We start from the raw sequence: 17,046 nt of genomic DNA, 5'->3' as shown, positions 1-17,046 counted from the left end.
ATGAGTCAATGACACTAAGCCAGTATAAGACACATGCCTCTCCACTGCAGAGCTGGCTCTTCAGGAATGGAAAGACGTTCATTTTTGAACCGCAAATTCATTACAAAAATGTAAAACAAGACTGGCTTTTTGACAAAAATAATGTAATGTTTTATGAGGCTTTGTCAATAGAACGTCTCCAATAAATCCAGTCAATTCTGCACAATAGAATACAGTACAAAGTGGTATATGGCTTCCTCTCCCCATTATTATTATTGTTGCATGCTGGGAGTTGTAGTTCCAAGTTGTCGTAGCCTCCATCTTGGTCAAAGTTGTTAGGGACAGCATAGTCCAATAAATCGAGTGCAATTGATCACATGAAATCGGACATATATATATATATATTTTTTTTTTTTTTTTTTTTTTTTAAGGCAGGCTAACTGGCAGGGAATCCTGTGTGCATCTGTGTGCCACTATCATTTTTTAAAATCACTTTTAGATTTTTTTTTCCGTATATACAGTGAATCAGTATCATTTTGTTCACAGCGCTCCCTCAATATATTTCACCATTTCCATATTTCACTAGTTTGGTTAACATTGTACAGCTATGGCCAAAAGTTTTCCATCACCCTATATAATTGACAACTTTTGCTTGATAAAGTCGAATGAAACCAGCTGAATAATGTTACATTAACATATTGAATTACATACTGCTTCGTCCATATATTTAAACAAATAAAATGGACAAATTGAAAAATGTGACATTTCGAAATCTAAAATAAAATACTGTACTGCTATTAGGGCTCCCCGGTACTTCCTTTGATTAGCATCTAAATGATGTTCATTTCTTCAGTCCTAACATTCCAGGTAAACATTTGGTCATAGCTGTGCTTTAGGTCCTATGGTTTCTTTATAAGAGCCCTTCACTGATTCACTGTTTCCAAGATAGTAAAATATAGAACTCTTAAAAAGGTTAAAATGTGGCTGCGCCCTTCGGTTTGATAAAGCTGAGCCATGTTAGCTCCAGGTCACCTACAGCTCCCCACACAGCTCCTCCTCCGACCTGCAGCCTGAATGGTGCCGGTTTCCTCTCCTCTCACTTGGACACCACCCCCAGCACCCTCTTCATGTTCTCGTACACCACGTAGCTGATGCTGACGGCCGGGATGACCTTCATAAAGTTGGGGGCAATGCCCCGGTACAGCCCCGGGATCCCCTCTCTGGAGACTATGTGTTGGAACAGAGCAAACATGGATAGCTGGGGAGCCCCCACCACTGTGGCTGCAATGCACAGAGGGGTACAGGTCAGTATAGACAGCAGAGTACAGGTCAGTAGAGAGAGAGAGAGAGAGAGAGAGAGAGAGAGAGAGAGAGAGACAGGGGGTACAGGTCAGTATAGAGAGAGAGACACACACAGGGGGGTACATGTCAGTATAGAGAGAGGACACACAGGGGGGTACAGTTCAGTAAGAGAGAGAGACACACAGGGGGGTACAGTTCAGTATAGAGAGAGACACACAGGGGGTACAGGTGAGTATAGACAGAGAGACACACACACAGAGGGGGTACAGGTCAGTATAGACAGAGAGACACACGGGGTTTTAGTGTCTCTGTGTGAGTGGGGTTTTAGTGTCTCTGTGTGAGTGGGGTTTTAGTGTCTCTGTGTGAGTGGGGTTTTAGTGTCTCTGAGTGAATTGGGTTTTAGTGTCTCTGTGTGAGTGGGGTTTTAGTGTCTCTGAGTGAAGTGGGTTTTAGTGTCTCTGAGTGAATTGGGTTTTAGTGCCTCTGTGCGAGTGGAAGCGACAGCGAGTGGGAGAAGTACAGGCATGGAAAAGTACAGAGCAGTTTAGAAGCAGTAAGGTTCTGCATCTTTAATTGCTTTAATCAGAAAACAGAGGACATTGGGGAAACACAGCAGCAGCTCAAAGTCAAACAGCCACGTGTGTTTTTCTGATAACAAACAAGCTGAAACTCGGAGCAGCTGATTCAAATTCAGGGCCGTTCTGAGACACGGGCGAGGGGAGGAGCAAACAGCACAGCAGAACAACGCAGTTAAACGAGGCAGTCTTCCCAGCGACATCGAGTGGAAGCGACAGCGAGTGGGAGAAGTACAGGCGTGGAAAAGTACAGAACAGTTTAGAAGCAGTTTGAAAGCAGGTTGACGGCTGTAGAAGAAACTAAACTTAAAAAAAAAACCCTCAACATGGTCTTCAAGCCAGTAATCTGTGACACCTGCTTGATGTGGGAAATCCGAGAAAACATAACCACCAGAAATCAAAACAACCAACAAATTTGAGTCACTTCAGAATTTTGATGAGCAGAACCAACAACAAGAGAACGAAAGGAACAACATCCAGGACCCTATTTACAGTGGTGACCAGACAGCAAAAAGAAGGGAGGTCATGATTGTTGTGGACTCCATATTGAGAAACACAGCAAGTTCAATTCGCAGTTTGGACCCCCTTACTACAACAGTGTGCTGCCTTCCGGGAGCCTCGGTCAAGCACATCACTGAGAACGTGGACAGGCTCCTAGAACGAACAGGAGACGACCCGGTAGTAGTCGTCCACATCGGTACAAACAACATTGGAAGAGACAGACCAAAATCCCTGCAAAACAAATTTAGAGAGCTAGGAAGGAAATTAATAGAGAAAACCAAAACTGTGGTATTTTCTGGTATACTACCGGCACCTTACAAAGGACCATATGAACAGCTGGAAATAATTAATCTAAACGCATGGCTGAAGACGTGGTGCACACGGGAAGGCTTCACCTATCTTGATCATTGGACCACATTCTACAACGAGGACTATCTGTATAGACGGGACGGACTGCACTTAAATAACAAGGGAACCAGCCTACTTGGAGAAAAGATCCTCGAGCAGGTTCAGAAGCATTTAAACTAGAAAGGAAGGGGGGAGAAATCAACATAAAAACAGAAGGGAGACCGCATCAAAACAAGAACAACAACTCAGGTAAGACAACCATTAAATGTATTTATCTAAATGCTAGAAGTATCAGAAACAAAATTCTAGAACTTGAAGCTACTGCACTAACAGGTAACTATGATGTGATAGGTGTTACAGAAACTTGGTTGTCTGAGAGTGATGGGGACGAATATAATATTTGTGGGTATACACTGTATAGGAAAGACAGGCAGGACAGAAGAGGAGGAGGGGTAGCGCTATACATAAGAAACAGTCTTGAAGCCCAGGTGTTAAACCTGGACAAAGAAAATAAAGCCGAATCAATATGGGTCAGAATAACAGACAAAAATTCAAAGGGCATAATAATAGGAGCATGCTATAGACCGCCAGATTCAGACGGTGAGCACAATAATCTGTTATACAATGACATTAGAAATGCGTGTAGCAAAGGAGAAGCCATACTAATGGGGGATTTCAACTTCCCCCATATAAAATGGGAAAACCCGGTGGGTAGCACGAAGGATGAAATTGAAATGGTGGAAATGACAAATGACTGCTTCCTAACACAATTTGTCAAGGCACCGACTAGAGGGGAGGCATGCCTTGATTTAGTCTTTTCAAATAACGAAGACAGAATAACTAAAATAGAGGTCAGAGAACCACTGGCAAACTCAGACCACAACATGGTCTCATTTGAAGTGTTTTTTAAAACCCCAAAAGTAAAGACTAAAGCTAAGGTTTACAATTTTAGAAAAGCAAACTATGAAGGTATGAAACAGAGACTAACAGAAGTAGATTGGAGTAAAATAGAGAAAACACCCACAGAAGAAGGATGGTTGTTCTTCAAAAATGTAGTACTAGAGGCGCAAAACAATTACATCCCTAAAGTAGACAAATCTAAATGTAAAACTAAATTGCCAAAAAGGTTTAATAGATCAATTAAAAAAAATTCAGCGAAAAAAGGCACTTTATAGAGCATTAAAAAAGGACCAAAAAGAAAGTACGCAGAAAGTGTACACGGAACTGCAAACGCAAGTCAAAAAGGAAGTTAGAAAGGCCAAGAGAGAAATAGAAATGAACATTGCTAAGAGAGCTAAAACCAATTCCAAAATGTTTTTCCAATATTACAACAGCAAGAGAACATTCAAAGAGGAGATTAAATGTTTAAGAGATACAAATGGCAAAATCGTAGATGAAGAAAAAAAAATAGCAAATATATTAAATTATTACTTTTCACAAGTTTTTACAAAGGAAGATACTGACAACATGCCCCACATGTCATCCAGTTCCTATCCAGTTTTAAATAACTTTAGCATAACTGAGGCAGAAGTGTTAAAGGGACTAGGAGCTCTTAAAATAAACAAATCCCCTGGGCCGGATGAGATCCTCCCAGTAGTACTCAAAGAAATGAAAGAAGTAATTTACAAACCGCTAACCAAGATCATGCAGCAGTCTCTTGACACAGGGGTGGTACCGACAGACTGGAAAATTGCAAACCTGCAAATTTAACTAGTTTTCTTACTATACCAGAACCTTCAATGTAGATTAGGATCAGAGGACTTAATACTTCCCTGTAATACCGATCCACAAAAAGGGAAACAAAACTGAACCAGGTAACTACAGACCAGTAAGCCTGACTTCTATTATATGCAAACTTATGGAAACTATAATAAGATCCAAAATGGAAAATTACCTATATGGTAACAGGGTCCTGGGAGACAGTCAACATGGTTTTAGGAAAGGGAGATCGTGTCTAACTAACTTGCTTGATTTTTTTGAGGATGCAACATCGATAATGGATAATTGCAAAGCATATGACATGGTTTATTTAGATTTCCAGAAAGCTTTTGACAAAGTCCCGCACAAAAGATTAATTCTCAAACTGAACGCAGTTGGGATTCAAGGAAACACATGTACATGGATTAGGGAGTGGTTAACATGTAGAAAACAGAAAGTACTGATTAGAGGAAAAACCTCAGAATGGAGTGTGGTAACCAGCGGTGTACCACAGGGATCAGTATTAGGTCCTCTGCTATTCCTAATCTACATTAATGATTTAGATTCTGGTATAGTAAGCAAACTTGTTAAATTTGCAGACGACACAAAAGTAGGAGGAGTGGCAAACACTGTTGCAGCAGCAAAGGTCATTCAAAATGATCTAGACAAGATTCAGAACTGGGCAGACACATGGCAAATGACATTTAATAGAGAAAAGTGTAAGGTACTGCACGCAGGAAATAAAAATGTACATTATAAATATCATATGGGAGATATTGAAATTGGAGAAGGAATCTATGAAAAAGACCTAGGAGTTTTTGTTGACTCAGAAATGTCTTCTTCTAGGCAATGTGGGGAAGCTATAAAAAAGGCTAACAAGATGCTCGGATACATTGTGAAAAGTGTTGAATTTAAATCAAGGGAAGTAATGTTAAAACTGTACAATGCACTTGTAAGACCTCATCTTGAATATTGTGTTCAGTTCTGGTCACCTCGCTATAAAAAAGATATTGCTGCTCTAGAAAGAGTGCAAAGAAGAGCGACCAGAATTATTCCGGGCTTAAAAGGCATGTCATATGCAGACAGGCTAAAAGAATTGAATCTGTTCAGTCTTGAACAAAGAAGACTACGTGGCGACCTAATTCAAGCATTCAAAATTCTAAAAGGTATTGACAGTGTCGACCCAAGGGACTTTTTCAGCCTGAAAAAAGAAACAAGGACCAGGGGTCACAAATGGAGTTTAGAAAAAGGGGCATTCAGAACAGAAAATAGGAGACACTTTTTTACACAGAGAATTGTGAGGGTCTGGAATCAACTCCCCAGTAATGTTGTTGAAGCTGACACCCTGGGATCCTTCAAGAAGCTGCTTGATGAGATTTTGGGATCAATAAGCTACTAACAACCAAACGAGCAAGATGGGCCGAATGGCCTCCTCTCGTTTGTAAACTTTCTTATGTGATTGTGTCTCAGTGTCTGTGTCCCTGCTCACCTTGCGCCTGCATCCTGGTTCGGATCAGTGCGAGGGGGTAGCTGGCAAGTTGTCCGCAGGTACTGGAGGTCGTGCCACAGGCTAACAGAACCAGGATCCCCGGGTCAGGAGAGCTGTGGCTGTAGTTCTGGAGCCAGGCATTCTTTAGGGTCTAAGAGAGAGAGAGAGAGAGAGAGAGAGAGATTAGACCAATGGATGACTTGAGTCCTACGGAGCCAAATATTTTTAAAAGCTTTTACTCAGTCTTTATTAAACTACATCTTTCAAAACAAATAGTAGGATGTCGCCTGTTAATTTTCACAAAACTGGAACCAAACAGCTAAGTTAAATATTGATTCAAGTCCTCTTAAACACTCTCCATGTGTTTTGTTTCTTAACATCGACATGATTTTTATTTCCTTACAAAAAGTTCCTTTAAAAAATAGAGGAACCGCTTTTAAAATATTGCTCGTATGTCTCAGCTCCCCAATTAGACTAGTTTGCATTATAAGTGAGTGCAGTATCCCACTGAAGTGAGTGCAGTATCCCACTGAAGTAAGTGCAGTATCCCACTGAATTAAGTGCAGTATGCCACTGAAGTGAATGATGCAGTATCCAACTTGCTAGAAGAGTACAAATAAGCAAACAGGAAATAAACTGAGGTTCAAGCAAACAGCACTGGAGCTGTGTACTAGTACAGTGTGTATAACCCTCTCTTTCCTTTTTAAATGTCTTTGCTGCTATACAGTCAGCTTATTTAATTTTAGCAAACCAAACTTATTTTACTCTTTGCATGTATTTTTTTGTACAGCTCTATAAGGTCTCCCTGTAGGGGTTTTGGGGCGCACCTCGTACACGGCCAGGTCGATGCCTGCGTAGGGGATGATGCCCAGCATGTTGGGGACATACCCCTTATAGAACGCCCGCACCCCCTCTCTGTGCAGGATCTGTCGAGCACAGTCCCACATGCCAGAGTACTGGCCAGTCTTACGCAGGGTCAGACGTGTTTTCAACACCTGGTAGAGGAGAGGAGAGGACAGGGAAGCCAGCAATTATTAACAGCCATTATTAATGTCTAGCAATAACTAACAATTATTACAGATGACTAACAATGATTAACAATAAACATGATGCTTTTATGTATTGCATTTATATGCACTAGAAATTCATCCTTTTGTAATTGACAGACAAGACAGAAAGTTATCTCTCTGTCCTCCATGGGGTTGATGACAGACAGACAGACAGACAGACACAAGGCTGACTGCCTCTCTTACCTCCATGGGGTAGATGATGGTCTGTGCTGTTGCCCCTGCCAGGGACCCCGCAACAAAGCGCTCCTGCACCCGCAACGTCCCCTCGTTGCCTTTGATCACTCGCTTGATCTGCGGAGAGAAACATGCAGAGACACAGAGAGCTCAGAATAGCATGGGGACACAACACAACACAACAGAGCACAGTACAGCACAGCACAAGACACTCCTGCACTGCCCTGCCGCACAGGAGCATCTCTACAGTGTGTTAGGTTAAGATCATTTATACCGATCCTGAAAAGCCCTCTGTAAACTCAATGACAAACTTTTCTGCTTTAAAAGCCTTTCCTCAATGTGCTCAACAACTTTTTTTCTAACCCTGTATAGCATCGCTCTGTTTCACTCATTGGGTTAATTGAGGGTATGTGAACCCCCGGGAGCTGCAGCTCTGTCGAGGGCCTCTCACCTGCTCGTAAGCCATGAACTTGATGGCGGACTCGGGTGCGATTTTGAGAACGTTGATTCCGTTCCCCCGCCACAGCGAGCGTAAGCCCCCCTCTGCAACCATCTCCCGCAGACCCCTCAGCACATGCAGGCTGCGATCCCTCGAACCGTGCACCTGGAGAGGAGGGGGAGCACGTGAACGAAAACAGGACCAGAGTCACTAATATATATATATATAGTGACAAAAGACCACTTTCCGGGATCTTGACCGCTGTCTTCTAGTGTAAATGAGATTGGATAATGTTTTGTTCAGCAGGTTTGTTTTGTGCAGTTTCCTAGTAACTGAAAACATTGTATTCTGGGAGATGTAGTTGTTAGTGGAAGTTTAGGGGAGGCAGACAAGCAAAATTTCTCTGCATATTTTTACACATTTATAAAAACTGATTGCGTATTTGGGATTTTTTAATGCGTAAAAAAGGCAGGTACACACCTTATCTGGACGGCTGCATGTGAGTCCACACTTAGGAAGATGAAATTTTGCAAATCAAAGGTACACGCAGTGAGTAGCGTGCATATGGCTGTGGTGCTACTGACCGAATCTATCGGGTGAGATACATAATTCAGCAATGGACATTTATCAGGCTAAAGCTTGTTTACATCAACCCAGTCAAATAGCATTACTCTATGTCAATAGATGATTACCATATACTAATGCCCTTCTCTGTCCAACTGCCACTTTTACTGTCTCAACTCTGTTGTTCTCTACAGAGTCTATGCGATTTAAAGGTACAGACGAAAATATTAAAACTATTTCTAGTTTAACATGTAATGTTTCAAACCTGCACCTAGCAGTGTCTTACTGTAGTTGATGTAATATTATTTTGGTTGTTGTTAAGGAGAGGCAGGGAGCACTTTTAATGGAAAAACAAACTTCCCTTAACTTCAATATATAATATTACAAGGAATTTCAATAATGGCTTGTCTTTTGTTGACTACATCTGGTTGCTCTTTTTGATGTTCCACATTTTTCCTGTCTGTTTTTTATGATGGTAAATTACCGTTCTTATTTAAGCACTCTACAGATTGACTGGGAAAGACAATGTAGGGTTAGTGGAGTTAACTACAAAGAAAACAAAAAGCGGTACCCTTTTCACTTCCTTATTAGTTTATTTACGGAGCTTATTGCTTCATGTAAATTGTTTTCTTTCTGTTCAGTTTTCCGGGCATTTTGTTAAAGCACGTCTATTTTTGTTTTTCGCTATTCTACATTTTTTTTAATGCAACTGTTCATTTAAACAATTTTTTTTTCACAACAGTACTCGCACACGTTTGGTCACCATCGTAACTGTTGCATGAAACAGGACTGTAATAATCCAGCACCTCTGCACTTAAGCATGTGTATGTCAGCTGACAACAGCCTTTCTTCTTAAAGGCGTACAACCTCTATATACATGAACCCCCAATATATCTCACAAGCACCCTGGGTACATATTGTTACGATATCACAACACAAAGAATGCGCTTCGCCGGCTTATTTTAAAAAGCTGCATTCACTGTCACTATTTTTGCTTTGAAAGTAATCAGTTATTTTTTTAGCAGTCATTTATAACGTTTTAGCCTCTCGAAGTGCTCAACACAGAAAACCCGCCCCTTCAATTCTCTGATTGGTTAAATGTCGTGTCAAGATTTAAAACAGCTGTCATGTAGTTCCAAGATTTTTGTTTTAACCAGCAACGCGCAACTGATCTAGTCCGCTAGAAGCACAGTCAATCCTAATTGTTAAAGACACAGTAGCATCTGCAGGACGAGCAAATCAGGTTTTTTCAGCCGGGAGGCGACAGCCACTTTGCTGGGTGGTGCGCTCGGCTGAAAAAAGACTGGGGAGAACCCTATATATACTGTGTGTATATATATAGATTGATTGATTGATTGATTAAAACCTCATCATAGGAGCAACAATAGATTTAACTATTGGCCTCACATCCTTACACCACCGAGCAATAGCCCCTTTTCAAAGGAACGCCCGCCACCTCCACTCATAACAACAAGACAAAATGACTGAATTAAAAACAATGCTGAACAACGATTACCTCTCAAGTACAAAATTCCACTAGAATTTCTGTGAAAAGAAACAGAAAAAAACACACCCAAAAACTATTTTTCCTCACAAAACAGTAAACACTTGATACTGTAATTATGTATAATTTTCATAATAAAAAACAAAAATTTTATTTTCAAATTCAGCGAATACAAATAGCCGACTTAAGGTATTCGATTCCGGGGAAGGGGTGACAGAGCCGCTGGCTTTGCGTGGGTACAAGGCCACTGAGGGACTTAACAAAAACCACGGCTGAGTGCACAATACATGTACATAACAATTACTATAGTCGCGTAATATAACATAAGCATTAACAGTGTAATTACACAAGCAAACTAGCAGACACAAGTACTTACCTGTTGTAGTCTCTCTCAATCTCAGGTGACATTAAAGGAAAAATTATATTGAGATCTGTGCATGCAGTCTGTTATGCCCTCGGAGACGAGCTAAATTAATTGGTTATAAAAAATTTGTTTTAAAAGGAAAAATCTGTCAGCAAAAGCCATTTAAGACTGTTGACTTGGACTTGGTATAGACTCTACCGGTCAAAAGTTTTAGAAACCCCCATTTTTCCAGTTTTTATTGAAATTTAAGCAGTTCAAGTCCAGTGAATAACCTGAAATGGTACAAAGGTAAGCGGTAAACTGCCAGAGGTTAAAAAAAAAAGTTTAGGGTATCAAAAACTGAAAAATCATGTACATTTCAGAGTTATACAAAAAGGCCTTTTTCAGGGAACGAGAAACGGGTTAACAACTTACAGCTGTTCTGCAGCAATGGAAGTAAATTAAGCCTTGAAAGTTGATGCTAACAATTCCTACAGGTGTCCCAACTTTTGTTGATTACTTAAAAACTCTCTGTCTGTATAAAAGCAGTGTTGGAACAGACTGTGTTGCTAGACCCTCTTAAGCATTATTTGGACAGTATTGTACTGCAGGAAGTAGTATATTGTTATCATAATGGTGAGAAAAAGGCAATTAACAAAGGAAGACAGATTATAACCCTTAAAAGTGTAGGTCTTTCCTTTAGAGAAATTGCAAAGAAAGCCAAGGTGTCAGCGAGTACAGTTTCCTACACTGTAGCACTGTTGCTACATATGTGGGTGTAATTTTCACTCACCTGTCTCTTTAATTAAAGGCAGTAGCCTGGCCAGGCCAACCTATAAAAACTTTCCCAAAAAATTTCCCAGTATCCATTTCTTTCTTTCTTACTCCCCATTGGTCCATTCAAAATTTCATCTACCAATCCTCTCACACAGTCAATCTTCACCTGTCTCTTATTTCTCTGATTGTGGGGGGTTGGGGTATTGGTTTTGTTTGTCCTGTAGCTAGCACCTTTGTGAGAGAGTCTGTCTACCTTTAAAAACCTAATCTTTATACTGTTAGCTAGATATTATTCTTTAGCCTTTGTTTTCTTTTTGTCTGCTGCTTTAGTTTATTGTCTAGTTAACGTTTTTTGCTTAATTAGGTGGGTAGTTACTTTTGTGTTTTTTGCTGGAGTGTGTGGTTGTTTGTTTTTGCGCATCTGTTCTGGACTGTTTGCAACCTCAGTATTCATCAAACATCCATTTCATAGCTCTCAATGTTTTTCATCTCTTGAAGACCTCTACATCATTGTTCACATTCATCCCAAGTGATTATCTGAACTTCCATACCGGTTTGGTTAGCTTTTTCCATGGACTTTGTCATCGTCGAAAACGAGGCAGTCTTCCCAGAACAGCGAGTGGAAGCGACAGCGAGTGGGAGAAGTACAGGCGTGGAAAAGTACAGAGCAGTTTAGAAGCAGTAAGGAGAAATTGCATCTTGAATTGCTTTTAAATCAGAAAACAGAGGACAATGGGGAAACACAGCAGCAGCTCAAAGTCAAACAGCCGCATGTGTTTTTCTGATAACAAACAAGCTGAAACTCGGAGCAGCTGATTCAAATTCAGCGCCGTTTTGAGACACGGGCGAGGGGAGGAGCCGACAGCACAGCAGAACAACGCAGTTAAACGAGGCAGTCTTCCCAGCGACAGCGAGTGGGAGAAGTACAGGCGTGGAAAAGTACAGAGCAGTTTAGAAGCAGTTTGAAAGCAGGCTGACGGCTGCAGAAGAAACTAAACTTCAAAAAAAAAAACCCTCAACATGGTCTTCAAGCCAGTAATCTGTGACACCTGCTTGATGTGGGAAATCCGAGAAAACCCAGCGGAGCTAAACCAAGTGTGCGTAATGTGCCGCGCGATCCAGGATTTGCATAAACTAGTAAATATGCTAGAAATGGAGCTGGAAGAAGTGAGACAGCAACAGGATCTTGTGGAACTGGCACACCCACAATTCATGGAAGTCTGCATCACCCCTAACAGACTGAAAGCCACCAGGGAGATAGAAGGTCAGAACAGTTGGGTTCAGGTAGGCAGAAGGAGGGAAAAAAAGAAACTTCGTCAAACACAACCACCAGAAATCAAAACAACCAACAAATTTGAGTCACTTCAGAATTTTGATGAGCAGAACCAACAACAAGAGAATGAAAGGAACAACATCCAGGACCCTATTGACAGTGGTGACCAGACAGCAAAAAGAAAGGAGGTCATGACTGTTGGGGACTCCATATTGAGAAACACAGCAAGTTCAATTCGCAGTTTGGACCCCCTTACTACAACAGTGTGCTGCCTTCCGGGAGCCTCGGTCAAGCACATCACTGAAAACGTGGACAGGCTCCTAGAACGAACAGGAGACGACCCGGTAGTAGTCGTCCACATCGGTACAAACAACATTGGAAGAGACAGACCAAAATCCCTGCAAAACAAATTCAGAGAGCTAGGAAGGAAATTAATAGAGAAAACCAAAACTGTGGTATATTCTGGTATACTACCGGCACCTTGCAAAGGACCATATGGACAGCTGGAAATAATTAATCAAAACGCATGGCTGAAGACGTGGTGCACACGGGAAGGCTTCACCTATCTTGATCATTGGACCACATTCTACAACGAGGACTATCTGTATAGACGGGACGGACTGCACTTAAATAACAAGGGAACCAGTCTACTTGGAGAAAAGATCCTCGAGCAGGTTCAGAAGCATTTAAACTAGAAAGGAAGGGGGGAGAAATCAACAAAAAAACAGAAGGGAGACCGCATCAAAACAAGAACAACAACTCAGGTAAGACAACCATTAAATGTATTTATCTAAATGCTAGAAGTATCAGAAACAAAATTCTAGAACTTGAAGCTACTGCACTAACAGGTAACTATGATGTGATAGGTGTTACAGAAACGTGGTTGTCTGAGAGTGATGGGGATGAATATAATATTTGTGGGTATTGTATAGGAAAGACAGGCAGGACAGAAGAGGAGGAGGGGTAGCGCTATACATAAGAAACAGTCTTGAAGCCCAGGTGTTAAACCTGGACAAAGAAAATAAAACCGAATCAATATGGGTCAGAATAACAGACAAAAATTCAAAGGGCATAATAATAGGAGCATGCTATAGACCGCCAGATTCAAACAGTGAGCACAATAATCTGTTATACAATGACATTAGAAATGCGTGTAGCAAAGGAGAAGCCATACTAATGGGGGATTTCAACTTCCCCCAAATAAAATGGGAAAACCCGGTGGGTAGCACAAAGGATGAAATAGAAATGGTGGAAATGACAAATGACTGCTTCCTAACACAATTTGTCAAGGCACCGACTAGAGGGGAGGCATGCCTTGATTTAGTCTTTTCAAATAACGAAGATAGAATAACTAAAACAGAGGTCAGAGAACCACTGGCAAACTCAGACCACAACATGGTCTCATTTGAAGTGTTTTTTAAAACCCCAAAAGTAATGACTAAAACTAAGGTTTACAATTTTAGAAAAGCAAACTATGATGGTATGAAACAGAGACTAACAGAAGTAGATTGGAGTAAAATAGAGAAAACACCCACAGAACTTCAAAAATGTAGTACTAGAGGCGCAAAACAATTACATCCCTAAAGTAGACAAATCTAAATGTAAAACTAAATTGCCAAAATGGTTTAATAGATCAATTTAAAAAAATATTCAGCGAAAAAAGGCACTTTATAGAGCATTAAAAAAGGACCAAAAAGAAAGTACGCAGAAAGAGTACACAGAACTGCAAACGCAAGTCAAAAAGGAAGTTAGAAAGGCCAAGAGAGAAATAGAAATGAACATTGCTAAGGGAGCTAAAACCAATTCCAAAATGTTTTTCCAATATTACAACAGCAAGCGAACATTCAAAGAGGAGATTAAATGTTTAAGAGATACAAATGGCAAAATCGTAGAGGAAGAAAAAAAAATAGCAAATATGTTAAATGATTACTTTTCACAAGTTTTTACAAAGGAAGATACTGACAACATGCCCCACATGTCATCCAGTTCCTATCCAGTTTTAAATAACTTTAGCATAACTGAGGCAGAAGTGTTAAAGGGACTAGGAGCTCTTAAAATAAACAAATCCCCTGGGCCGGATGAGATCCTCCCAGTAGTACTCAAAGAAATGAAAGAAGTAATTTACAAACCGCTAACCAAGATCATGCAGCAGTCTCTTGACACAGGGGTGGTACCGACAGACTGGAAAATTGCAAACGTAATACCGATCCACAAAAAGGGAAACAAAACTGAACCAGGTAACTACAGACCAGTAAGCCTGACTTCGATTATATGCAAACTTATGGAAACTATAATAAGATCCAAAATGGAAAATTACCTATATGGTAACAGGGTCCTGGGAGACAGTCAACATGGTTTTAGGAAAGGGAGATCGTGCCTAACTAACTTGCTTGATTTTTTTGAGGATGCAACATCCATAATGGATAATTGCAAAGCATATGACATGGTTTATTTAGATTTCCAGAAAGCTTTTGACAAAGTCCCGCACAAAAGATTAATTCTCAAACTGAACGCAGTTGGGATTCAAGGAAACACATGTACATGGATTAGGGAGTGGTTAACATGTAGAAAACAGAAAGTACTGATTAGAGGAAAAACCTCAGAATGGAGTGTGGTAACCAGCGGTGTACCACAGGGATCAGTATTAGGTCCTCTGCTATTCCTAATCTACATTAATGATTTAGATTCTGGTATAGTAAGCAAACTTGTTAAATTTGCAGACGACACAAAAGTAGGAGGAGTGGCAAACACTGTTGCAGCAGCAAAGGTCATTCAAAATGATCTAGACAAGATTCAGAACTGGGCAGACACATGGCAAATGACATTTAATAGAGAAAAGTGTAAGGTACTGCACGCAGGAAATAAAAATGTACATTATAAATATCATATGGGAGATATTGAAATTGGAGAAGGAATCTATGAAAAAGACCTAGGAGTTTTTGTTGACTCAGAAATGTCTTCATCTAGACAATGTGGGGAAGCTATAAAAAAGGCTAACAAGATGCTCGGATACATTGTGAAAAGTGTTGAATTTAAATCAAGGGAAGTAATGTTAAAACTGTACAATGCACTAGTAAGACCTCATCTTGAATATTGTGTTCAGTTCTGGTCACCTCGCTATAAAAAAGATATTGCTGCTCTAGAAAGAGTGCAAAGAAGAGCGACCAGAATTATTCCGGGCTTAAAAGGCATGTCATATGCAGACAGGCTAAAAGAATTGAATCTATTCAGTCTTGAACAAAGAAGACTACGTGGCGACCTAATTCAAGCATTCAAAATTCTAAAAGGTATTGACAGTGTCGACCCAAGGGACTTTTTCAGCCTGAAAAAAGAAACAAGGACCAGGGGTCACAAATGGAGTTTAGAAAAAGGGGCATTCAGAACAGAAAATAGGAGACACTTTTTTACACAGAGAATTGTGAGGGTCTGGAATCAACTCCCCAGTAATGTTGTTGAAGCTGACACCCTGGGATCCTTCAAGAAGCTGCTTGATGAGATTTTGGGATCAATAAGCTACTAACAACCAAACGAGCAAGATGGGCCGAATGGCCTCCTCTCGTTTGTAAACTTTCTTATGTTCTTACGAAAGATATTACAATTATCAACAATCTCATCCACAGTTTTAGAGCGCTAAGGTAATAAAGAGCCAAGTGCCTCTGAAAGCTTTAAGGTAGTTGAAGGGTTAAGTTCCCGAGTTGTAAAAGTATGTGTCAATTTATTTCTAAGTACTGGCAGATTAACCTAAAAAAACAGCAAAATGATCTGAAATGGTAAGATTGGTAATTTTAAAGTCCACTGCGTTTGGGCCATGTGAAATTACTAAATCTAACATGTGTCCATGATTATGAGTAGGACCTGCAATATGCTGGACAGTCTAAAGAGTCAAGTAAAAAATGTGTTGAGTACTTGTCTGATTCCATATATGCATGAATGATAAAATCACCCAACAGACTAATTCTATCATAGTTGGAAGATAGGAAAGATAGAAAATCACCAGATTCAGGTAAAAATGAATGGCGCTGGTGCATGATATACAATATCAATGTACACAGATACTTAATTATGTAAATTTAATGATAATAATTCAAACTATGAATACTCGTCCATAGTCCACCACTAGCTGATGTGTATGACTTGTTTACCTTTAGTGAAATAATTATTCTGAGAAGCTATTATGTATGTTACATTTCTATTAGCTGTATAACAGGACTATCATACATGTGTTTCTTTTTTTCCAGGTGAGGATACAATCAGAGGAGAGTCTCCAATCACATCACGTCGGGTGTGTACAGACATTTAGGCTGTGGAGAAGCAATTATCCCCACAGGCCAAATTAAAACGGCGGGCTGCTTTTTATGCAAAAAATGTGAAAAAGCAAGTCAACAAAATATTTACATAAGTGGATGGAAGCAAATATATTCTATATACCAAGACACTTGAGTCTTGCCGATTCTCTACGGGGACATCTGAGAGAGAGCACCAGAGACATATTTCTACTGAGTCAATGAAGCGTATGAAATTTAGATGATTTCTGCAGATTTTCACTGTTCAAAAAAATGCAAACTTTTGAAGTATATTTCACTTTTGGCCAAAGTCTCAAAGAAAACGTCAACACTGGTAAATTATCACACTACGTAATTATTATAAAACATTTTGTGAGTACAGTACTGCCTGTTTTCATTATTATTTACTGTTGTCATCAGACTTTGTTGCTTGTCGTTGTCTTGAGCACTGCATCACTCCTACACCTGCACACTGCAAACCACTTTGCCAGTGTGTCAAACCAGAAATAGCAATTTAGACAACAGCAAATAAGATACCGGGCTTAAAGAGCACTGAAAGCAAGAGAGAACAAGTGGGTCTTGAGAGTAGATTTGAAGCAAGCAACTGTGGGAGCTGCACGCACTGAAGCTGGGAGAGAGTTCAAGAGAGTCGAGGCCGTGGGAGCGCTCTCCAAGTGGGGTGCATTTTTTCTTGGCTAGGACAGCTTCCATGCACTTCTAGAGAAGG

At 40.3% G+C, this 17,046-nt stretch overlaps 1 protein-coding gene across 2 annotated transcripts in view; it reads right to left on the bottom strand.

The window, feature by feature from the left end:
• Positions 1-703: 703 nt before the first annotated feature.
• The window catches only part of LOC121304565 (calcium-binding mitochondrial carrier protein SCaMC-3-like), a 28,254-nt gene continuing 11,911 nt past the window's right edge, over positions 704-17,046 (bottom strand). Inside the window, exons 5-9 of one of the 2 annotated variants that reach the window (XM_041235752.1) lie at positions 7,588-7,740; positions 7,146-7,253; positions 6,720-6,887; positions 5,893-6,043; positions 704-1,260 (exon numbers count right to left, since the gene is read on the bottom strand). In XM_041235752.1, coding sequence (XP_041091686.1) covers positions 1,076-1,260; positions 5,893-6,043; positions 6,720-6,887; positions 7,146-7,253; positions 7,588-7,740 — 765 coding nt within the window. In that variant the 3' untranslated portion in view covers positions 704-1,075. The remainder of the gene's footprint in view (positions 1,261-5,892; positions 6,044-6,719; positions 6,888-7,145; positions 7,254-7,587; positions 7,741-17,046) is intronic. The other variant, XM_041235753.1, reaches the window with a different exon arrangement.

This window comes from Polyodon spathula, chromosome 38 (genome assembly GCF_017654505.1).
Source record: "Polyodon spathula isolate WHYD16114869_AA chromosome 38, ASM1765450v1, whole genome shotgun sequence".
Classification (NCBI taxonomy): domain Eukaryota; kingdom Metazoa; phylum Chordata; class Actinopteri; order Acipenseriformes; family Polyodontidae; genus Polyodon; species Polyodon spathula.
This window is presented reverse-complemented; position numbering and strand designations above follow the sequence as displayed.